Raw genomic sequence first — 23,718 nt, 5'->3', positions numbered from 1 at the left:
CGGCAAACATAAAAGCAAACCACAACCAAACCAAACAAATAGCCAAAAAGAACAGTAGAAAACCAACAAATATATAAAATATACAAACAAAACCATGGGGACAAAAGCACCGCACAATATATCATAAAAATAAAAGATACATAAAAGTACATGAAAAAAGACTGAATCGGTGGAGCAGTTCTTTGAAGTGTTCTTCTCACTCTTTACACAATGCTAATGTTGCGTTCCATGTAATGATGTTTCTGGTACAACAAGTCCGAAAAGTTAGCCACTGCCGTTGCTGACGAGGTCAGTTGATAAAAAACCCATAATGCCGCTATTTTGCACAAACATACACCGTAGCAGCATGTGCACAGCGGATTTAGTGAGACAGAAATGAGACAGAAGGGCTAATAAACAGTATAGTGCCACAGCTTTTCCCTTCGGTTGACAGCATCTTGGATTTTGAAGCTCGGGGTTGGTTGAGGATCACCAAACTTTCCGAAACAGAAGTCAGACTCAAGTTGGTGTTTTAGCTGATTAGGAACTCGTAACTTACTTGGTTTCAAAGCCATAACCGGGTCACATGACCTGATGCAGAACTAGTTCAGGTGGTGTGGGTTTAGCTTACATGCTAGTGTTGAACTGGGAGTTGATACAGGAGAACTCAACTACACAAAGCTCTACAGTGTCGTGCTCTCACAGACACTCACTGTTGATGAGTCACTGACTTGTGTCTGAAGTGCAAACCTTCAAAATCACTATAAAAAATCCCCCAACACACTGACTTCCAACAAGTTGCGCGAGTCATTTCGTGAAAGGCCTGTGGCCTGTGGCAATGTGGCAATCAGATGCAAATTAGAGGCGGATTGTAGAAAATTTGAATTTGGCACTTTAATGAAGCTGGAAGACCAAGTCTCCTTTTGAAAGAATAGTTGACACTAGAGCACCAAAGGCCGACAAATCCTGACATTCAATCCCTTTGTTTGAATAAAGCCAAATGCCTACTTCTTTCTAACTGCTGGAAAGTAAAGCTGACACTTCTGTCAATGTGGACTGAGGGAGAAGACAAATTCACTCAAATAAAGTTGCGTGAACAATGCAAACAGGGAACCCAAACCCGAGTTAGCAACTGAGTTAGCAACAGAAAACCCCACAACACGCTGAGCTAAACCTGCAGGAGAACGAAACACACACTAAACAAAACTATAACACACCAAAATCTTTAATGTTCTGGGACGTTGTGTTCGCGAGCTACACCTTGACCTGAAGCACAAAAAAATCAAAGTGATTCAGGAAGTAGACCAGAACCAGAAATAAAAACCTGGATTAAACCCGTGGCTGCTAGAAGAGGAGATCCTCCGATGCTCTTCAGGATCAGGTTTCCATGCTTGCTCGGCCCACCTTCCTCCTCTGATCCTAACTCCAACCCTTCTGCTGTGGAATTACAGGAGGGATCTGCTGGCTTTTTTCTTCTTCTGTTTTTTCTCTCTTTTCTACTGTTTTTTTTTCTTTCTTTGAAGGAGGGGTCCATTCTTGTCTTTCCTAAACGTGCAGCAGCAGCAGCAGCGGCGGGGTAATGAGGGTGCGTCCCCAGTTCGTCCAGGCCCCCCTCCCAGCACCTCCCAGTTCTTCAGGCTCCCATATAAAAACCCCAGCGGAAAGTGAGTGTAGGCAGTAGGGAGTTTTCTGCTGGGGTCAGGAGGATTGTGAACAGACGAGCGGACCCTGCCCCAAAAACAGTGTATGAGTGGAGTGTAGCAGCAAGAGAAAACATCCCCGGCATTTTTTTTTTCCTCAGAGAGTCTACATGTCTGGTGGCATCTAGACATGTTTAGCTTTGTGGATTTGAGGCTCGCGCTGCTGCTCGGCGCAGCAGTGCTCTTGGTCAGGGCGCAGGGCGAGGACGACCGTAAGTCTCATCACTGTTTGCTGGAGCTTCTCAACCTCCCACCCCTCCTTTCTTTTTCTACTGGTTTTTGAAAGTGGATTTTCTCTCTTCATGGGTGGACGGCTGCCGAGATCTTAGACAGGGACGAGAAGAGAGGAAAAAAAAAGTTTGAAGTAGAAGTAGGAACTTTGATGCTTGCTGCACCTTTTGTTTCCACTAGAAAGATAATATGGATAGATGGAGAAACTTCTGCAGCTTGCAGTCTAAACAGTACAGGGTGTACGTAATGCATTGGGAATCTCAAGAAGGCCCCCTCTTCCTCTCTCTCCCTCTCTCCTTGCGTTTCTCTCTGTCTCTCCACCCCCCCTACCCCCACCCTGTGCATGATGCAGAGCGAGTTGCTGCAGGTTTTCCAGGCTTTTCCTCCAGGCGAGGCTTTCTCCAATAGCAGAAATGCATGTTTTCTACACCCCTTACCCTCAAAAAAAGCTGTATTTTCAGAAAAGCAGCAGCGTTTTCCCCGGACATGACAAAGCCAGAATGTCTCTGGCATTTTATCAATTTGACACCCTTAACCACTCTGCCTGCCAAAAGTGGATCCCAGCCTGAAAAGCTGGTAAACGCTACGATTGTGGATGTAAGACTGAAGAGGGGATAAAAAGTGCCTCTTTTTTTAAGAACCCCCCTTGCTTCCAGTGAGGTAGTGAGGGTAGAGCTTTTCTCAGGCTTTGGTTGATGTGGCAGAGTCTGTCACTGCCTGGAGCCATTTGTTGAGTTGGCCAGGTGAGCAAGTGAGCTGGGCCACCGGAAACATTTGACTTTCATACCCCGAGCAATTTTCCACTTGGTGACCTTGTGTGAGGGTTTACAAAAGCTCAGATCTCATACCTAAAGAGAGTTGGGGGTCAGTGAAGCGGGCGTGAACTAAGGCCTCTGTTGGTGTTGAGACACAAACAATTTCTCCTCTTGAACGAAGACAAAGAAAATTAGCTCTGGAAAAGCCAAGCGCCAAGGAAATTCTATTTTTCCAGATGTTCCAGTTGTCTGGAAAGGACTCAGCTGCATGTCTAAACGTAGATGCTGTTTGACCCCCGTGAACGGTCTCACAGCGCCACCCAGCGGCTTCATTCCGCACCTGCGGAAACATCTGGTCCGCCACGTCCTCTCAACACCGCCTCCTTTTTTTTCCTACCTTCTCCTCCTCCTCCTCTTCTTCGTCTTTCCACTTTTTTTTCCTTTTCCTCTAATTGCAAACACATGCGGACCGACTTTCCACCATCTGCTGCCAAAGTCTGCAGCAAAGTCTCTGTTGCTTTTCCCTTCTGAGCTCAGCACTTTGGCACGCTGTGGGACACTTGAAGCCCCTAAAGGGAGCCCCCGATTGGGTTCAGTTTTGTTGAGAAAAGGCCAGAGCGGCGGCGGCGATGCAGCTGCAGGTCGGAAAATGTGACTTTGAGTCATAGCAGGGGGAGCGATCTCTGTTCTGATTGTTGTTAAAGGGAAATTATATCACTGAGAGACACGTTTAGTTCAATGCCTCTTTTTGCCGATGCAACTTGTGATGCACGCCGGCGCCCTCTCCTTCACCTTATTCTTCCCCTCTCTGCTGGTCTTCTGAGGCCAAACCGTCCAAACCTTTCGCAACATTTACTTCTCCGCTGGATGTTTCCAATGTCACTGTTGAAATTATTTCCTCGGTTTTGCATTCATGACTTTTGTGTCAATGTATCAACTCTTTTAAATGATTTTTCTGAATGTGAAGTTCTTGAAAACGTTCCTGTTAATGCTAAGAGATACACTGAACAAAAATATAACCCTGAGACATCCCAAATACTTAAACAAGGTTATAACAATACTTGTTTATACATTTTTAAACAACAACTATACGTTCTTAATATTTATATTTGTATTTATTATTATCAAAAAATGATATTCTAATATATATATATATATATATATATATATATATATATATATAATATATATTTTAAATAAATAATATTTTATATAATTTTAAATAAATTAAATATTTTAAATAATAAAATGTGTTGAAACACCACTATAAGTTTTCTGAAAAGATATACATTGTGGTATTTTGATATATTTTTATCATACGTAATTAAAATGAAATTTGATCTTTGATTTGATTTTTTAAAATCAGCTATTTTTAAACTGTTACAAATACGGCCCAATGTGTCCAGCTGTCTCACCCGTCTTGCTCTCTGTTGCCCCCATCAGGCACGGGCGGAAGCTGCACCTTGGACGGACAAGTGTTTGCAGATAGGGATGTGTGGAAGCCTGAGCCATGCCAGATCTGTGTGTGCGACAGCGGCACGGTGATGTGCGATGAGGTCATCTGCGAGGACACAACTGACTGCCCCAACCCCGTCATCCCCCATGACGAGTGCTGCCCCATCTGCCCCGACGACGGTACTGCGCCCCCTCAACTCCTCTGTCTTTTGTTACATGATTTTTATGCTCTCCCCGGAATTCTGTCTTGATTCAACTTTCTATTTAATTTCCTTTTGTTTGTATGTGTTATCCACTTTTTTCCTCAGAAAAGAGGCAAATCCAAAACATTGAATCATTTCCACTCTGGCCTTACTACCTTTCACATTTGCCTCTAAAATAACCAAATGCCCATTAACTCCACACATACACACGCACACACAAACAGACACACACACAAACACAACCTTGTACTTGGATCTTTGTGAAGACTCACGGACATATTGCTAAGCTAAACCTAATTCCAACCTGAAGCCTCAAACAGGCCTTTTCCATCCAAAAGTGAGGACTGTCCTCCAAATGTCCTCCCTTTGACTCAAGTTGGTCCTCACAAAGATAGCTGAACAAAGAAACACAACCATGGTCCTCACAAGTGAGCAGCGGTCCTCACAAAGTTAGCTGAACAAGAACACACAAGAGTGGTCCTCATAAAGATCACTGTCCTCACAACAATAGCTGTACAAACACACACACACACACACACACACACACACACACACACACACACACACACACATTACTTCTCATCCAGCACCAGATGCACATTCCCCTCTCTTGCTATAAGAACATTTGCGTCTTCTACTTTGCTTGTGTTTTGTTTTATAATCCAATTTTCATAATCTCTGTTCTCTCTCTACAGGCTTCCAGGAGCCTCAGGTTGAGGTAAATATTGATTATTGCATTGATCACCAACCATTTATTGATCCCTCTAAATTCTAAATAATCACAAACACATAATTATTTTTCATATATATATATATATATATATATATATATTTATATATATATATATATATATATATATATATATATATATATATATTTCATTGAATAATAAAAGCTTCAGTTTGATATATCTATTCACTGTAGTATTGATTGAGTGATGATTAGTGCTTATGATAATTAAGTGGGAAATGATAAATATTCAATTCAATTTTTAAATATTGTTAATTGGCCCATATCAGATACAGTTAGTTGATCATTATCTGTGTTACATCACTTATTTATTCAATCAGATACATCAATAATCATGTGAATCATATTCAGATATATCAATTACATAATTCAGTTTAATCACACTTTTTTTAAAACTGTTTTCTTTACTCACAGGGACCCAAGGGAGAACGTGGACCCAAGGGAGAGAGAGTAAGTTCACACGCTTATCAATTCTCTTGATTTCTGATCACCACATGGTGCGTTCACTGCCTGCCCCTCAAAGCAGACTCCTCTGCGTCTAGAATGGAGAATGGAGCTGCTGTACTGACTCAGTTTTTATTAAGTCACATGTAGAAACAGGATCCTTTAGCCTGGTCCGGAATGCAAAAAGCGTACTTACATCCCAGTAGAGAAGAGTTCGAAGTGAAACGGAAATGGCATCAGGTCTGACTGACAAATGGCTTCATATTTAAAGATGGATATTGCATTTGAACACTGTTTTTGCAAAGTAACTACCGCCATCAGAGACACTGAATAATGTAAAAGCCCTTGAACATATCAATACTAAAGTAAATGACACATATACATCCTTAAAACTGCACTTTGCTGCATTGACCTCTAAAGTATGTGAAAGTATCTTGTTTCTGAAAACCATTGTGACAGAACAGAGTAGATTAAGGGGAAGTAATGTGCGTTAGCAGGGTTCAGCATTAACTGAGAGCAGTGAAAAGATCTGTGACTGAAAAGATGCAGAGGTCAAGTTCAGGCACGCAGAGTGAGGAGGAAGCTGAAACTTTGCTTGTTTGAAGGAAAGTTAGAAACTGCGAGAAAGAGTCAGATTTTTAGTCAAGAACGTTTAGTATCTTTCAGAGAAAACTCAAAAATAACATCAACAAAATGTCTTATATTACAAAAATAAAAATAAAACTGCATTTGGGATTGCTTTTGCAGTGGTGATGCCACTTTTATCTAACTTGATGGGCAATTGTACAGTTCATTTTTGATAATTTGCAATATCTTTGGTTTCGGTTAGCTCACCGTGAATGTTATTACAATATAAAATAATTATTGCTTATTGAAATGTATGTTTGGTATTATGTAATATGTAGAAGTCATTAGAGTTAATTTATTTTGAGGTTTGTTTCACAGAAAGTGTAGTGCCCTAAAAAAGTGTCAATGGTAGGTCTTACCTACTTTCTGTAGCCTGCGTGTCACATGACCGCCATTCCATCCCGGTTGGTCACATGGTCAGTCTCCCAGGGGAGTAAACTGCACCTCGTTCAGGTTTAATGCTGCTTTTTACCACTTTAGGGAGCAAGTGAGCCTGCCAGGACACACATAAGAAATAAAGATAATACCCAGGATTCATTTTGATAATGAAACAAGAGTACAGGCAGTCATGTGATTGGAGGTTAAACAAAATCAAACACTTAATGTTTTAGTCTGTTTTTTCTCTGTGTGTTTAGCACCTAAGACAACCATTTATTCTGACTCTATAGTCTGACCCTTTCTTTCTTTCTTTCTTTCTCTCTTCCCCCAATCTGCAGGGTAATCCCGGCCCCCCTGGTAATGACGGTGTCCCCGGCCAGCCCGGTTATCCCGGACCTGCCGGCCCCCCTGGACCCCCCGGCCTCGGTGGAGTAAGTTGTAGATTTATTTTTTGGTGTGTGACTCTTTTCAGTCCAAATTAACCAGTTCTAAGCCAGACCAAGACTTGTGCATTTAGCTCATTTGTTGGACAGAGGTGTCCTATCGTATCATATAAACCACCTAATGTCACTCGCTGCAACTTTTTCCTCTGTGGTGGTGAGTCTAAAATAAATTAGTTCCAATTCAGTTTTGCTCTTCTCAGCTCTCATATCTACCCATAATCCCTATTGGTTCTTCTAGTTTGTTGGATTGCATGCTGAGACTTGCTTAGTGCTTTGGTTATTAAAGAGATTCCCAAATGGACCAGTATACCAATATGGTGGCTGTGCTCAGCTTCAGGGAGGGTGGGACGAGCTGGGAAAACTAACTCCAGTTTCACAGCTAAAAGTCAAGCTTGTTGGCTGTGGCCTAAAAAATTGCCTCTGACTTGAAGTTTGGCTTTTTGAGTCAAGGGGCAGAAGGTCAGAAGTTAATGTCTTGGATGCTTGTCAGATCAATTAGTTGATTGTTTATTGAAACACATTTAGCCTACTATACTAATTATGTATAAATTGATGCCCATAGACTGCTTTTTTTTTAAACTTTACATCTGAGCATGTAAATTTGTTATTGCTTCAGATCACTTTGCTAATTCCTTAGGCTAAGCTAACATGATTTCCCAGTCAAATTTACCATGCTAATGTGGAATATATTGTTGACTAATATGCTTCTTAACCGCATATAGTATCACAATCTAACTTTGCATGCTGTGATTAGCTTTCTATTGACTTCTATCCTAAATTAGCATTCTTCTCTATGATTTATCATTGACTCACTTACTAATTCATCAAACTAAACTAATCTGATACACCATCCCAGTCTAATTTAGCATGTTTGTGTAGGAATTAACACAAACTCAGCTGAGTTAACACCAACATTAGCCTTGTTTAACCTTACCTCATCTTGCACTTTCTAAGTAGCCTCTGTGGTCAAATAACATAAGTTGCATCCAAAGAGACTTCATTGAGCTTAACAAATTCTACTTCAGCAACAGTAAGAGTGCTGAGGTTAAAGGTCGGGGGATGGCCCTGGCTGGCAGAGAAAAGAAGGGGACCAAACTGTTTGTTAACACAAAAATAATGAGGATTTATACATTTGTCAGAAACCGACCGGGAAGACCAAACTGCACTTTGATATTGAATCTGACAACTTTTGTTTCTAGTTGCTTCTGTGTGAATGTTATTTTCCAGGATTAAGACATAATTGAGGATCATTACTAAATCACTAAATACTTACAAAGCAAGGGAAATGATTCTGGTTTTTAAAACAATTGTGAAAATGTTTTACATATAACGGGCATGAAAATAAAAAAATAAGATCAAGTTGAACCTTTTTTAGAAAATATATTGGATTAGAATATTTATAGCTCTGTTTTTGTTTTTCCAGAACTTCTCCCCTCAGATGTCTGGTGGCTACGATGATAAATCTCCTTCCATGCCTGTTCCTGGACCAATGGTAAAACACACACACACACACACACACACACACACACACACACACACACACACACACACACACAATCATTTCACCCTCAATCATAGTTGCCTGTGACTGACGGAGCCTCTGTCTGATTCATAGGGCCCAATGGGACCCCGCGGACCTCCCGGAGCTCCCGGTTCAAGTGTAAGTATGCCGCTTCCTTCTTCTTCCACGCAAACTGGTTTTTAGTTGAAGCTGCGAGGATAGAGGAGGAGAAGGCACGTGTCCCCTCATACATCATGACATCACCTATGACATCCCTACCCTCCCCTTGATGGCCAGTTGACACAAAGCCAGCATCAAACTCTTATCGCACTCCAGCTATCTTAACTAGCTTAATTTACAGCTAACAACTGTGGTATGGATAAGTGTGCGCGTTACAGTCTAGGACAAAGATACCAGTGAAACACTTTTGACAGCACCTGCCTGCCTCTCACTAAAACTACAATTTGTCGGCACCGGGAAGGCTGATTCAAACCTTTTAGCTAGTCGGTTAGCTTGAGGCTTATGATTAGCTTGAGTGACCTGCCATACAAGGAGAGCGTTTAGTTATTCTCTTGACTGCATTTCAAATTCTGCTACTGTTCCCAGTTAACAGTATGAAACAAAGATACTCCCCACTAAAGCACACTGCATATCTTTAAAATAACTTGGTTAGATTCACGCCTAACAGAGATTGTTGTCAATTAACTTGTACATTGTCGGTGGTGTAAGTGGAGTAGTGATGGTGTTTGATGTGTCTCCACCTGCAGGGACCTCAGGGATTCACCGGCCCCCCTGGTGAGCCTGGAGAGGCTGGACAAGCTGTGAGTATTAGGAACATATCGAAACAAACACACGCCTGCATTGCGCCTCGGTAGCCTGTGGTCATTCTCACCTCGATGTGTGTCTTTCTCTGCAGGGTGCCATGGGACCCCGTGGCCCCGCCGGCCCCTCTGGAAAGAACGGAGAGGATGTAAGTCGACCGGATCTGCCCATATTCACCACCTCCAATCTTAAAGTGAAAAATTGTTGACTTACTCAATGTGTTCATCCCGTTTGCTCTTTCTTTAGGGTGAGTCTGGCAAACCTGGTCGTGGCGGTGAGCGTGGACCTTCCGGCCCACAGGTAAGTCGTCGTGGCGGTGTAATTCCTATTCCTATTGAAAAAGAAAACAGAGTCGTGATAGATATATGAATTAAAATCTGTTTTCTTTCTCTCAGGGAGCTCGTGGTTTCCCAGGAACCCCTGGCCTGCCCGGCATCAAGGGACACAGAGTGAGTCAGAACTCCCACAACCCGCTCAACAGATAAACGTTATAGCATCTCCTACAACTTTGGACCTAATCTGTTGCTATGTCTCTCTATCTCTTTAGGGATTCAGTGGTCTGGATGGTGCCAAGGGAGACAATGGCCCCGCTGGTCCCAAGGTGATTGCCCCTCTTTGATACCTCGCTCCTCAGTGAAGGAACATGCAGATTTTGCGGCACAAATGGTGGCGGTATTGATAGAAGTACTGGTTGTAAGTCCCTAATGGCAATGGGGATAGGAGTCGCAGTACTAGAATTTGCAGTGGAAGTAATCGCCTGTTAATATTGCTCTCCAGTGACATTCAGAAGTGACTGATTTTTAAAATAATTTATAGGAATGGAAGCTACAGAAGCTAAGCTATCTGGACCTTTAGCCCCTAAAATTGGCTAAAACTGGGTCCTAAATGTTCAATGATGCAACAATTTGCATCTTTTCTTTACACTTTCCAACACCACTAACTCAGGTTATAAGTTTGTAGTTGTGGTCACAGTAGTGTTACAGCCATATTGGATATTCATTGGCTAGCAGTAGCCATATTGGCTAATTTGTAATGTTTTAGTTTTTTCTCATCCCTCACCTGCCTGTGTGTTTATGGTGTTTGTGTTTAGGGAGAGACTGGAGCTTCCGGTGAGAATGGTACTCCTGGTGCTATGGTGAGTAAAACAATCATCCCCATCTCTGCCATATAGTTGCCATGTTGCGTTTTGTATAGCTAACTGACTCTTTGTGTCTTTGTTTCAGGGACCTCGTGGTCTGCCCGGCGAGAGAGGTCGCAATGGAGCCTCTGGAGCTGCTGTGAGTCCACACACCCGCTTACACACACTTCAATCGACCAGCTAGTCGGTCAATGAACAGATCAACCAATCAATAATGTGTGTTTGTGTGCTGCAGGGAGCTCGTGGTAACGATGGTGCTGCTGGTTCTGCCGGACCTAACGTGAGTCTTTCACTTTACAGAACAACCGTGTTTGTCCTTTGGTAGCAATTTTAAATGAACAACAAAACCCCAGGGGGATTGTCAGAAAGACCAAACAAATCAAGCAAAATAAAATGATATTTTCTGCACTGGCTGTGATGGCCGGATGCATCTGCTACATTAGCCTGAACCTGTTTGTCTTATTGTTTCCTTCTAGGGTCCCACTGGCCCCGCTGGACCTCCCGGATTCCCCGGTGGCCCTGGATCCAAGGTAAAATGACAACCATTATGATGAGCCTCCATTTAAAACAACATATTTTTCATCTTTAGGATCTTCCTTAATCTCTCACGGCTTTCACAATCCAAAACAACACCAGACGTATCTTATTACCTCTACTTTTCTTTTCTTAAAGGAGCTTGCAGTAGTCACTAGAAAGTTGCCTTCGTCTCTTAACATATGTGACCTTTGATGTGATCTTTGAACAGGGATAACACAGGGTGGGGGTCAATCAAGGTCATCCAAGCTGCACAGAAACTCTGTTGCATGTCCCTATTTCATACTACATCTTGAGGGTTTGGAGTTGCGTGCGGAAAATTATCTAATAATTACAATATGGATATTAAATTTGCCTTTTGCTGATGGACAGTACTGGCTATAGAGTAATAAATATTTCACACGGAAAACATTAACTTTGTGTTTGTTAGCTTATATTTATTGTATAAAATTTAAAAGTAGCAGTAGTATTTAGTAATCCTGTATACCGTAATACAACTATGTAGTGTGAAGTTTGGTTTTAGTTAACTGTACAGACATTGTTTCCAATAGTCTGATGGAATCCATCAATTAATCAATCACCCTTCAAACAAATCAAATGCATTTAAAAATTGTTTACAAGGGATTGACAGGACGAAAAATTGAGACTATTGCGCACCACAAGTAAAGGAAAAATAAATACAACACTGAATACATTCATGTACAAAAAAAGAAAAGACAAAAAAGTATTATTACATGGCGTAAGCTCAAAATATAACCTGTTCTTCCACTTCATATTTAGGTACCAACATAGTTTGCCTTGTTGGTCTATGATAATGGTGCTTTTCATTCCTTTACGAGTCTTCCACCTTGACGAAATTGCAGCCTCAATTTTGCTTTGGACACCGATTGTCTGACTGCTCTTTGATTTCCCGTCTACCCAGGGTGACGCAGGACCTCAGGGTGCACGTGGATCCGAAGGCCCCGCTGGATCCCGTGGCGAGCCTGGCAACCCCGGACCTGCTGGCCCCGCTGGAGCCTCTGTAAGTACAAGCAGTAACCCCCCAATGACGGACTGTACAGGTTCTAGATGAAGAATCTTCTGGTCAATACAAATCTCTTCCCTTCTTTCTCCTCTCAGGGAAACCCCGGAACTGATGGAGCTTCTGGAGTTAAGGGTACCCCCGTGAGTATCTCTCTCATCACATTTACCTCATGAGCAAGGCAGGGCTGAGGATTCAAATCCCTTCCCTGCTAAAAAAAAAAAAAAGGTGTTGTTTCATAGTCACATAGCAGCGTGACGTGACCGTGTTGCTGTTGTGTGTTGCCGCCCCCTGCAGGGTGCTGCCGGAGTTGCCGGAGCTCCCGGTTTCCCCGGACCACGTGGACCTCCAGGACCTCAGGGTGCTGGCGGTGCACCCGGAGCCAAGGGTAACACTGTGAGTAAAAGCTTTCTCAGCAGATACTAACCAACGGCAACATTTAGATTTTCTGTCTAGTAATGGGCTCAAATGGGCAAGATTAGAAATAGTAATTAATTCCAAACATACTGAAGTAAAAGTAAAACTGAATCACAAGTAAACACTGTTTTACTTTGGTTTTGTACAAGTATTTTGTTTGTTGTTGACGGCTATTTGTTTATTTGTATTTTTATTTATTTGTTGTTGACCATCTCAGTTATTGATTGATTGTTTGTTTGATTGATTTTGACGACTGATGTCAGTTGTTGAATTGGTGTTGTTTGTTTATGTTTGCTCATTTGCTCGTTTCCCCCAGGGCGACGTCGGTGGCCCAGGAGCCAAGGGAGAGGCTGGTGTCAAGGGAGAGGCTGTAAGTTGAAGTCCACCGCAGACGGAGCGCCGCACAGCTACGTAACATACGCCCGTGTACAAATGCACGTTCCATCTCTTATGCCATTCGTGTGTTTGTTCTCCAGGGTGTTGCAGGAGTTGCTGGAGCCCCAGGACCATCCGGTGAGGAAGGCAAGAGAGGAGCCAGAGGAGAGCCTGGTGTTGCAGGAGCCCGTGGAGCTCCTGGAGAGCGAGTAAGCAGCTCACTATTTATTATAAGATACTGTATACTGTGATATTCTGTAAAAATTGTAACTGGTGAGGAAATAGAATAAGTTGCCCTCTGGTGGTATTGTCTTAGTTTAAAAAGATAAACAACCTTAGCTGGTCAGTGCAAATATAAATATCTGATGAATGTTATGAATATAAAAATAAAGAAAAAGGTCGTAATATGATCTACCCATACAACAGAAGTATACACAGTGTAGGCCACAAATGATATAGACACCCTTTTCTGCATAACAGGACCATCTAAATACACTCTCTAGTGCCCCCTGCAGGCCACAAAGATGAACTATGAATGCAGGAACAGAGCACCATTTCCAGATATTTGGAAAACATTATTACTATCACAGTATTTGACATGTATTGCACATAGAATGCTCCCAGGGAGCGACATGTTCATGTCTTAACAACAATTGCTTCCTGAGACTTCATGATCTGACCCACAATGCATCATACCGCACAGTAAAAAAAGAAACTGACCTTTGGAAACAGTTCAGACAATACAATATCATTTATTAACTAATATATTGTTGACATGGACTTACTTCATTGGAAAGAACAGGATATATTAAGAACATAGAAATGTACTATTTTTTGTCTCGATACGGTGCCGACTGTGTTGGTCATACAGCTAAGCAGCATGTGCTTGAATCTCCCAGGGTGCCCCTGGTGGTCGTGGTTTCCCTGGATCTGATGGCGCCGCTGGAGCCAAAGTAAGTCAAAAACAGAACAGCCACGGTCGATACGTCCCTCTTCCCCTTACAATCATGGAGATACTTCTGATTAGATTTGATTTAACTAATCTTTGCCTTTATTAACTTTGTTCTCTCTCTTTCTCCCACGTCATAGGGTGCCAATGGCGAGCGTGGTGCCCCCGGTGGTATTGGACCTAAAGGTTCAACCGGTGAATCTGGCCGCACTGGTGAGCCTGGTTTGCCCGGAGCTAAGGTGAGATTCCCTCCTAACTGCCCGTCGGATAATTGACAGAAACATAATTTATTCACTTTACAGGCTGACCTCTCTGACCTCTGAACCTTTGTTCGTAGGGTATGACTGGTAGCCCTGGCAGCCCTGGACCCGATGGCAAGCTGGGACCCGCTGTAAGTTCACGCTCAGGACAATACATTTGATCTTTATCTCAGCAAAACCCAGACAAGTTGCATTTAATTAAATGTATCCTTCATTAATCTTCCTCACCAGGGAGCAACAGGACAAGATGGCCGCCCCGGACCCCCTGGCGCTGTTGGCGCTAGAGGCCAGCCTGGAGTCATGGGATTCCCTGGACCTAAAGGAGCTGCTGTAAGTAATGGGTCAACCCAAAAGTATCATGGATCGTTTGTTTCTAACTCTTGAGTCATTAGACTGCAAGAAAGTAGGCATCCTTGCTAATAGTGCTCTTCTACTCCTGTCTATAGGGTGAGGGTGGAAAGCCTGGCGAGAGAGGAGTAATGGGACCCACTGGCGCACTTGTAAGTTGTCCACACTTAGCTTCTCTTTGAATCCATTATAGTTGATGTTTTCTGAACTTATGTGTCTGACAGCTACCATCTCTCTACCCAGGGTGCTCCAGGAAAGGACGGTGACGTTGGTGCTCAAGGCCCCTCTGGACCTGCTGTACGTAAAACACACGCACACACACCTCATAAGCCGGACGATCTCTCACTACAAACTACACTTCAAAGATACAGACAAGTCGTGCCCACACTATGCTTTCCGTCAGCTCTAACAGTCCTTCTCAATATCAGGGTCCTGCTGGTGAGAGAGGAGAACAAGGACCTGGCGGACCTCCCGGATTCCAGGGTCTCCCCGGACCTCAGGGTGCCGTTGGTGAGAGTGGCAAGCCCGGAGAGCAGGTACTGACTGAGACATGGTTGATTTGATTACCTGATCAACGTGATACTTTCATACTGTGAATTAACATATGAATTGCCTCTATGTCTATCTAGGGTGTGCCCGGTGAGGCTGGAGCAACAGGACCTGCTGGCAATAGAGTAAGTCACTATTATTTTTGTCATGTTCACAGTTATTCAGCAGTCTGCGACCCACAGCATCCAATAATTAAGCATTTTTTGAGAGTTATCTAAAAAAGCACATTTTTACCAACCAAGCTACAAACAAAGCGACGTGTTGTTTCTATAGTTTGAATGAACATTGATGTGATGCTAACAAGCTAACGCCAGCTAATAACAGGCTAATCATGATGGTGTAGGACTAATCGTACATGACACAAGACTTCTTTGACCGCTCTTGGAGTTCCTCTTCAAATTCCCTAATATGCCACGCCTTCCCCTCAGGGTGACAGAGGATTCCCCGGTGAGCGTGGCGCACCTGGTGTTGTTGGACCTGCCGGTGCCCGTGGATCCGTTGGATCTGCTGGAAACGAGGGTGCTAAGGTAAAGCTCGGGAGATTTAAAAGAAAGCGAAAACCTGATTGTCTATGGAGTTCTCGTTGATTTGTTGAGTAACCCTCCTGTTATTTTTTTTATACCCCTTGTTTCTCTTCCCCAGGGAGATGCTGGAGCCTCCGGTGCTCCTGGAGCCCAGGGTCCTCCTGGACTGCAGGGAATGCCTGGTGAGCGTGGAGCTGCTGGCCTTCCAGGACTGAGGGGAGACAGAGTGAGTCGCCATAGCAATATTCCTAGTACACCCAATATTCCCGGTGCAGGAGTAGTCACTACTAAAGTACCCATATGAGAGGCCCGACTCACACAACACCATCCACGGTAGCTTTCCAGTTTACATATTCCTCACTACTCCTCTCCATCCAATAACCAAGGGTGACCAAGGAGGCAAGGGTGTTGATGGAGCTCCTGGTAAGGATGGTCCCCGTGGATTGACTGGACCAATTGGACTTCCCGGAGCTGCTGGTGCCACCGGAGATAAGGGAGAGCCTGGCGCAGCTGGACCCGTCGGACCAGTTGGAGGTCGTGGAGGCCCCGTAAGTACCTGTCCATCTTTTCTTCTCAAGAGCATGGAGGAAGTTGCTTGAATCTTGTAATCACTGACTGACTCTTGTTCCTCAGGGAGAGCGTGGAGAGTCTGGATCACCTGGACCTGCTGGATTCGCTGGACCTCCTGTAAGTCACTTCTTCATGAATGTCCTGGCTCCTTTGACTGACTGTTTTTCTTTAGCTTGAAGTTTCAATGCAGAATTTAATGAGCCTCTCCCCCCCATCATCACACCACAGGGAGCTGATGGACAGCCTGGTGCTAAGGGAGAGTCTGGAGATAATGGTGCTAAGGGAGATGCTGGTCCCCCAGGTGCTGCTGGACCAACTGGTGCCCCCGGACCTCAGGTTTTTAAACATTCACACTTCCTTCTAGAAAATCCCATAATTCAGAGTGAACATAAGAAGTTGAGGCTACATTGCCTAGTACTGGTTCTCCCATGTTGACTGACACTTTGTTGTGCCATTTCAGGGTCCCAATGGAAACACTGGCCCTAAGGGAGCCCGCGGAGGTGCTGGACCTTCTGTGAGTCGTCACTTTTTTTCACTGTCGTCCTCTTTCTCTGATACATTTACATGTATGCAGACTTCAGCTTTCGATCCTAGATCAGGAGCGTTATCAGTAGCATAGTGGTCAGAGGGAACAGTTCCCATGGCCATAGCAGAGAGAATTCTGGAGACAATCCACTGTCAAAACATGTTTTCTTGTGATATGGCCATTTTTGTGTGCCAGTCAGCTAATTGTCCTCTGTCTGTTCTTAGGGTGCTACTGGCTTCCCTGGTGCTGCTGGTAGAGTTGGACCTCCCGGCCCCTCTGTAAGTCTTCCTCTAATGTTATCAGCACCTATTGTTCCTGTGGCAGGGCCCTTTGGTGGTTTTCAGCAATGTTGTGTTCTTCTCTATAGGGCAATGCTGGACCTCCCGGACCCTCTGGACCAGCTGGCAAAGAGGGACCCAAAGGAAACCGTGGTGAGACTGGATCTGCTGGTCGCTCTGGTGAGATGGGTGCTGCTGGACCCCCAGGACCTGCTGGAGAGAAGGGTGGTGCTGGTGGAGACGGACCTACCGTAAGTTATAGTTAACCATCAAAAGAAACTGAAGCCCCTTTCATCTCAAGCTATAACAGAACCAAATGATTGTTTGCCAACAAAACGTTTGATTTGATTCCAACTAAATTATCCTCCTGATGTTGTAGCATTGTATTAATAAAGCTTCACATTTTCACTGACAACACACAGACATTACTTCAGATGTTCGTCGCTGTCCCTACACTATGATTTATAATCTCTGTAACGTCTTTTACTTTATCACTCTCTCCACCAATGCAGGGAGCTCCTGGTATCCCTGGACCTTCAGGTATTGCTGGACAGCGTGGTATTGTTGGTCTGCCTGGACAAAGAGGAGAGAGAGGTTTCCCTGGCATGCCCGGACCATCCGTAAGTTCCTGTTATTACTCTACTCTACAAAACTACTCTACCAAACTACAAACTCAATCAATCAAACAACATTCCAAATGCAGATATATGAAGTGATCGAAAACCAGTTCTAAATGATGTGACATTGAAACAAAACCTTCAAGGATGATAAAATACCATTAAAAAATGAGGAAATACCATTAAATTCTGGTTCATTCCATGAAAACATGGCTGAAACAACTCCAACTCCTGCTTCCTGCTCATTAACTCCAGGAGCATGAAGCAGATTTTCTCAAATCCATCCTCAATTAAAGGCACCTTGCTGGCCTGCTGCAATGAAACCTGCAACATTAAACAAGCACATATGAACTTAAATCTATTAGAAAAGTAACTATAATTGTTAGGACTGGACTGACTTTGCCCGTGTCACCCGCAGGGAGAGGTTGGAAAGCCTGGACCTTCTGGCCCCGGTGGTGAGCGCGGACCTCCCGGACCCATGGGACCCTCTGGACTGGCTGGACCCTCTGGTGAGGCTGGACGTGAGGTATGAAGTTAACTTTAACACTATTTAACTATTTGTCTAACTTTTTTTATATTGGTGTCGGTGTTTTCTAATCAGTTAACCTGCTTTGTGTTTGTGTTTTAGGGAAGCCCCGGAAACGAGGGATCAGCTGGTCGCGATGGACCTGCTGGACCTAAGGTGAATTCAAATTACACAATCGCGAAGTCACCAACACCAGATGGATCGCTAAACAGGCCTACTGGGCCCAAAGAGTCAGAGGCCCCCCTGGCCTTCAGCTACAAAATGTCAACTCAAAGATACATACTAGTCAGGACGATACTCAAAATGAAACATAACTACGAAGGGACACAAAACGACGATAAAAGAGACCAAAACTACTATAAAGAGATGCAAAACAGCTCCAAAGAGACGACCCAACTATTAAGTGGTCTATTAAGTATTAAGAGACACACAAGGGATACAAAGAGAAATAGGACAACTACAAAGAGAAACAAAATGAATACAAATACAATCAAAATGACCGACAGAGACACAAAACTAGAGATACATAACAACTACACTTGTTTCATATTCCACGGTATGGTATTTGGTTCTCTCTATGCCTTTTTCACCACAGCAGCTTGTGAGATTCAAATTAATGCTGGTGAAATGACATTATTTTGTGTTTGCATTTTAGGGAAGCCGTGGTGAGAGTGGCCCAGCTGGAGCAGCTGGTGCCCCTGGACCCTCTGGTGCCCCCGGACCCGTTGGACCCGCTGGAAAGAATGGTGACCGTGGAGAGACTGTGAGTGACACAACTCAGTTTAGTCATTGTGCTTTTTCTTCAGTTAACAGTAGAGCACATGTTGATGGAAAATAGCCAAATAATATAAGAGCTACCGTAACCTACCATAACATTTACATCAAACTGTTTTTGTATGCGTCAGGGACCTAGTGGCCCCGCTGGCGCTGCTGGCCCTGCTGGACCTCGTGGCCCTGGGGTAAGTAACAACATTAGCACTATTGATGAAAACAAACAATAAAATTGATCCCACGGCATAAAAATTAAGGCTAAACAACACTCTTTATCTGATTTTTCCCCCTAACAGGGAGCTCCTGGACTTCGCGGAGACAAGGGAGAGAGTGGAGAGGCTGGAGAGAGAGGCATGAAGGGACACAGAGGATTCACTGGCATGCAGGGAGCTCCTGGACCCGCTGTATGTCACTTCACACTCACGTCTGCACATATATAACGTAAACAACATACGCTTTAATCCTAAACCCTGTTTTCATTCTGAACCCAAAGGGATCTAATGGAGAGCAAGGACCCGCTGGTTCTGCTGGACCTGCTGGACCCAGGGTGAGTTAACACACCAAGCACTCTTTAAGTACTTGGGGAAGTTTAGGTGTTTTGATATTCAGAGAGATAGTTGAAAGGTAACTCAGTGTTTGGAGGGACTTTGACATTGACTTTACCCTTCACGCTCTTGACAGGGACCTTCTGGATCTGCTGGATCTGCTGGTAAGGACGGTATGACTGGCCTGCCCGGACCCACTGGACCTCCCGGAGCTCGTGGACGTTCTGGAGAGATGGGACCTGCTGTAAGTCTAGTTGTCTAACTATCAATCCACTCCTCTGTCTATTTACTTTGTGTCTTTTAACTTATGGAAAAATAGAGGTTGTGGTTTGCTTGGAGCATCACAAAGCCTCTTCGAGCACTAAAATAACCAACTTTCTTATCTTCCTCTTCTTGCCCTTCTTCTCTCTCAGGGTCCTACAGGAGCTCCTGGACCTCCCGGCGCACCTGGTGCCCCCGGTGGCGGATTTGACCTCGGCTTCATTTCCCAGCCTCAGGAGAAGGCCCCCGATCCCTTCCGCATGTTCCGCGCTGACGACGCTAACGTTCTCCGTGACCGCGACCTGGAGGTCGATGGCACCCTGAAGAGCCTGAGCCAGCTGATCGAGAACATCCGCAGCCCTGACGGAACCCGCAAGAACCCCGCCAGAACCTGCCGCGACCTCAAGATGTGCCACCCTGACTGGAAGAGCGGTGAGTTTTTACCCAGCAATGGTGGATCAATCCAAATGTAGAGGAATATTGGATAATCTAAACTAGCATACTGGATTTCTTTGAACAATTCCTCTCCTGACTCCTTGTAGGCGAGTACTTCATCGACCCTGACCAAGGCTGCACTCATGATGCCATCAAGGTCTACTGCAACATGGAGACCGGAGAGACCTGCGTGACCCCAAGTCAGCCCGAGGTCGCCAAGAAGAACTGGTACATGAGCAAGAACATCAAGGAGAAGAAGCACGTGTGGTTCGGAGAGGCTATGACCGATGGCTTCCAGGTAAATATGCTGAACCAACAAAACAGAGTACTTCATTACTCCAAACCCATCCCTACGTCCCTTCTCGAACGTCAACTTCTTATCCGTCAGTCAGTAATCCTCCCCTTCCTCTCTCCTACACAGTTTGAGTATGGCAGCGAGGGCTCTTCACCACAGGATGTTAACATCCAGCTGACCTTCCTGCGTCTCATGTCCACTGAGGCAACCCAGAACGTCACCTACCACTGCAAGAACAGCGTCGCCTACATGGACGCTACCGTCGGCAACCTCAAGAAGGCCCTGCTCCTCCAGGGCTCCAACGAGATCGAGATCAGAGCCGAGGGCAACAGCCGCTTCACCTACAGTGTCCTGGAAGATGGATGCACGGTGAGAAACACTATACTTGACACTTTCATGCTACACCCACTGACAGCTGTGTGAGCTTAAAATGCTAAACCTTCAAAAGTTTGAAATGACCAGTAGTTTTAGCAAGCTTAAAAGTAAAATCCTTAGTCAGACAGGAAAAACCCTACTTCAAACATGCATGCTCGCTACTGTATCTAGTCTTGCTGTTTATAGGATTTGAACAAAAGGTCAGGCAAAATTGGAGACATTTTTAAATGTTGATTGTCAACTATGCAGCGGCCAATTTTAATGATGACCCTAATTCCTTTTTTTTCTTCTCTCCCTCCAGTCACACACCGGTACATGGGGCAAGACAGTCATCGACTACAAGACATCGAAAACATCTCGCCTGCCCATCATTGACATCGCTCCTATGGACGTTGGTGCTCCAGACCAAGAGTTTGGCCTTGAAGTTGGACCCGTCTGTTTCTTGTAAAAAGAGAAATCTGGACTTGAAATTGTTGTGTGTGTGTTTGTGTTTTATTTTTTTTAGCAGTCATCTCTCTCAAAAAAAGGCCCACCAAAACATTTTTCTAATGCCATTTTTTCTGAAAAATCTGACCCCTCGCTCCTGATTCTACGAATTTTCATTCGGCCATTGTTCTGATGGTCCGCTTTGCCTAAAACCTGCACTTCAACAAGATGCCGGCGATGCGGCGGAATCTGCATCGTCGCGTTTGGGACCACTACTTTTTTTTTTTTCCATTTCTGACATTTTTTTTTGTTTTTGTTTTTTTTTACCATCACCAACACCAAGGATCCTGTAGAGAAGACATTTTGTTTCACTGGCAACAAGAAAATAATATATGCTTCTGTAAAGTGTAAAAAAATTGACTTCCCCTCTTCATCCAGCCATACCAGGCCTCTCGGGAGTTTACAGAAACACACAGGTGACTTTTGTATTTTTATACACCACTGTGGCGAGAGGAATGAAAGGACAGTCCCCCAACAGACAGAACCCAATTGCTTTGTACCACGTTTCAGGTGTTGATGAATAAACGGTGAAACTGACAGCCATGTTTGTCTCTGTTGTTCTGCTCCCCCGCCCCATATCAAGTAAACCTGCCCCAGACATCATTGACAACTCCTCCCTCCTCATCCGCTGATTTTGTGGCTGTTGTGATTTGTTTGTTGTTGCTGTCTTGTTTGTTCCTTTCTATTACTCCCTCTCTTTTTTTTTTTTTTTAAAAGAAAAGTCACATTAAAACCACCAGCAGAGAAACATGGGTTCCAACCTCTTTTTTGAAAGAAAAAAACAATCCTATGGCTACCTCAGAAATGCTAGGAGTATCAGCTGCACATGAAAGAAAGGGGGGCCCAGTGTTTGTGAAGCCTGCGGTAGCTTTGGCGTTCGTTGGGGTAGTCGACTTTTACCAACACTTTAGCAGAAGTGAAAACAGCTAAAACTTCAGGTGCTATTGATTCTTTGAGGTCTCCTGGCTGTCCAGTAAGACTATACTGTTGTGTAGTATTAAGGTCACTCTGGCGTGGCAGAGCCCTCTTGGTGCTAAAACAAAAGCACAGTTTTTTTTACTCTTGGCGGCCAGAATGAGACAGACTTCTTCTCTCTCCACAAAAACTCTCTGAGTTAAAAGTGAAGATCCGCATTTCTTGGTTTTATGTTTTTAATCCTTACTTCACCTCTTCTGTCCTTCAAAAAAAAAAAAAAATCATTCAACCCCCCTTCATTCACACATCTATTTGTTTCTTGTTTTCTTGTGCAGAGGGTGAATTTTCACAAAAAAAGAAAAATTGGAGATTTAAGTTTATTTTTTTAAACGATGCACAGAAAGAGAGCCATCAGGAAGGAGTTTGTGAGAAAATGCAGACAGATACACCCATGGGGGGGGAAATACCACAAGGATCTGTACCTATTTTGTATATGTATAATAAATTGAGATGTTTTTAATTATTTTGAATGCTGAAATAAAGCATGTTAAGTGGTCTGACATTTGAATTCTGCCTAATTCCCTGAATGACTCACTGACTGCCCCCTTAGGACTTGAATTAAAGCATATTTTTTCTTTTTCTTTTTTTACTGATTCACCAGTTGTATGGTGATACGGAGATTCATGCAAACTCTCAGAAATTCTTGCTCAATCTCTTGGAAGGGCTGATCCTAACTGAGACAGAGTGAGCGAGTGTGTGGGGAGGAGAAAGAAATGCAACTGAGACAAATCCCTGAGAGGGGGTTTACTTTGGTTTCGGAGCTAAATCAGGTCTTTGGGCGTACCTATTTGTTTAAAAGCTCAGACTGGATCAGGAAATACTTTGACATGTACCGTGCCATTTTTCCTGAAATCAGAAAATCTTTTCAATGACATTTCTTTTTCAGGAGAAAGAGAAAAAGTCAGCCTCCACTCCGATCTGAAAACTCATCCCACGCTCCTCACTGGGTAGCGTGCACTGTGTCTCGGTCAGGAAAGATGAATAATCGTGGCCTACCTCTCAGTTAGTGGAGATACTGCGTTGTGGTCGGGCAATCCATAAAAGCCGGTGATGTTTCACGCGGGGCCATTGAATCCAATTTAGACATCCATAATCCCTTCAAGACACACTGATAATCCAGTATTGATGAGCAAATTTGTCCAAAAATATTCCAGTGTTTCCACAGCGAGGCTCACTCGTCTGCACAGCTCCGGCAGCAGGACTGCCGGGTGGACCCGCTGCTCAGCCTGTTGGCATCAGCTTGGCTTGACAAAGACACTGATTGTCCACCTTGAGGGAGGCAGCTGCCACAGGATAGGTTGCAGTCTCTGCGGGAATCTGGATTATTTCTGCAGGGTCTTTATTTGAGGCCTGGGCAGAGGAATGCTGACCTCTCCAGTTTCAGACACAGAGGAAGCTCTGTTTGCCGAGAGGAAGCCCTCTCTGCAGGCGAGACGGACTCAGCCGTTGACTTCACACTGGGGGTAAACATCAGAGGGATGTTGGTGAGGTGAGGCCAGGTAAAAGCAGAAAAGGAGTGACGGACGTTTTTTGAAGCACTGAAGACGGTCAGTTTGCCCGAATTACACGAAAATAAAATATATTGTATCACTAAAACCCCCAAATGTTGTTTAGTCTTGAAGATAGATTTCCGCTGAATATAAAAAGGAAGGCA

General features: G+C 44.0%; 1 protein-coding gene across 1 annotated transcript; it reads left to right on the top strand.

Annotated features, from left to right (window-relative positions):
- Window positions 1–1,666: 1,666 nt before the first annotated feature.
- col1a1a (collagen, type I, alpha 1a) lies at window positions 1,667–22,566 on the top strand. Its single transcript, XM_068578660.1, has 49 exons — window positions 1,667–1,891; window positions 4,109–4,300; window positions 5,019–5,041; window positions 5,489–5,524; window positions 6,862–6,954; window positions 8,390–8,458; window positions 8,582–8,626; window positions 9,235–9,288; window positions 9,384–9,437; window positions 9,536–9,589; window positions 9,685–9,738; window positions 9,837–9,890; window positions 10,380–10,424; window positions 10,513–10,566; window positions 10,663–10,707; window positions 10,904–10,957; window positions 11,884–11,982; window positions 12,081–12,125; window positions 12,280–12,378; window positions 12,716–12,769; window positions 12,876–12,983; window positions 13,674–13,727; window positions 13,864–13,962; window positions 14,061–14,114; window positions 14,215–14,313; window positions 14,430–14,483; window positions 14,575–14,628; window positions 14,760–14,867; window positions 14,961–15,005; window positions 15,309–15,407; window positions 15,523–15,630; window positions 15,791–15,952; window positions 16,038–16,091; window positions 16,203–16,310; window positions 16,435–16,488; window positions 16,725–16,778; window positions 16,868–17,029; window positions 17,291–17,398; window positions 17,814–17,921; window positions 18,024–18,077; window positions 18,577–18,684; window positions 18,827–18,880; window positions 18,989–19,096; window positions 19,186–19,239; window positions 19,374–19,481; window positions 19,651–19,930; window positions 20,041–20,231; window positions 20,355–20,597; window positions 20,905–22,566. The coding sequence occupies exons 1-49, from the start codon at window positions 1,810–1,812 to the stop codon at window positions 21,049–21,051; spliced, it is 4,344 nt and encodes a 1,447-aa protein (XP_068434761.1). The 5' UTR covers window positions 1,667–1,809; the 3' UTR covers window positions 21,052–22,566.
- Window positions 22,567–23,718: the final 1,152 nt, after the last annotated feature.

Source organism: Clinocottus analis, unplaced genomic scaffold, assembly GCF_023055335.1.
Source record: "Clinocottus analis isolate CAN_PGR_092001 unplaced genomic scaffold, fCliAna1.0.p SCAF_16, whole genome shotgun sequence".
Taxonomy (NCBI): Eukaryota; Metazoa; Chordata; class Actinopteri; order Perciformes; family Cottidae; genus Clinocottus; species Clinocottus analis.
The sequence above is the reverse complement of the archived record's forward strand: the minus strand, read 5'-3'. Positions and strand labels throughout refer to the sequence as shown.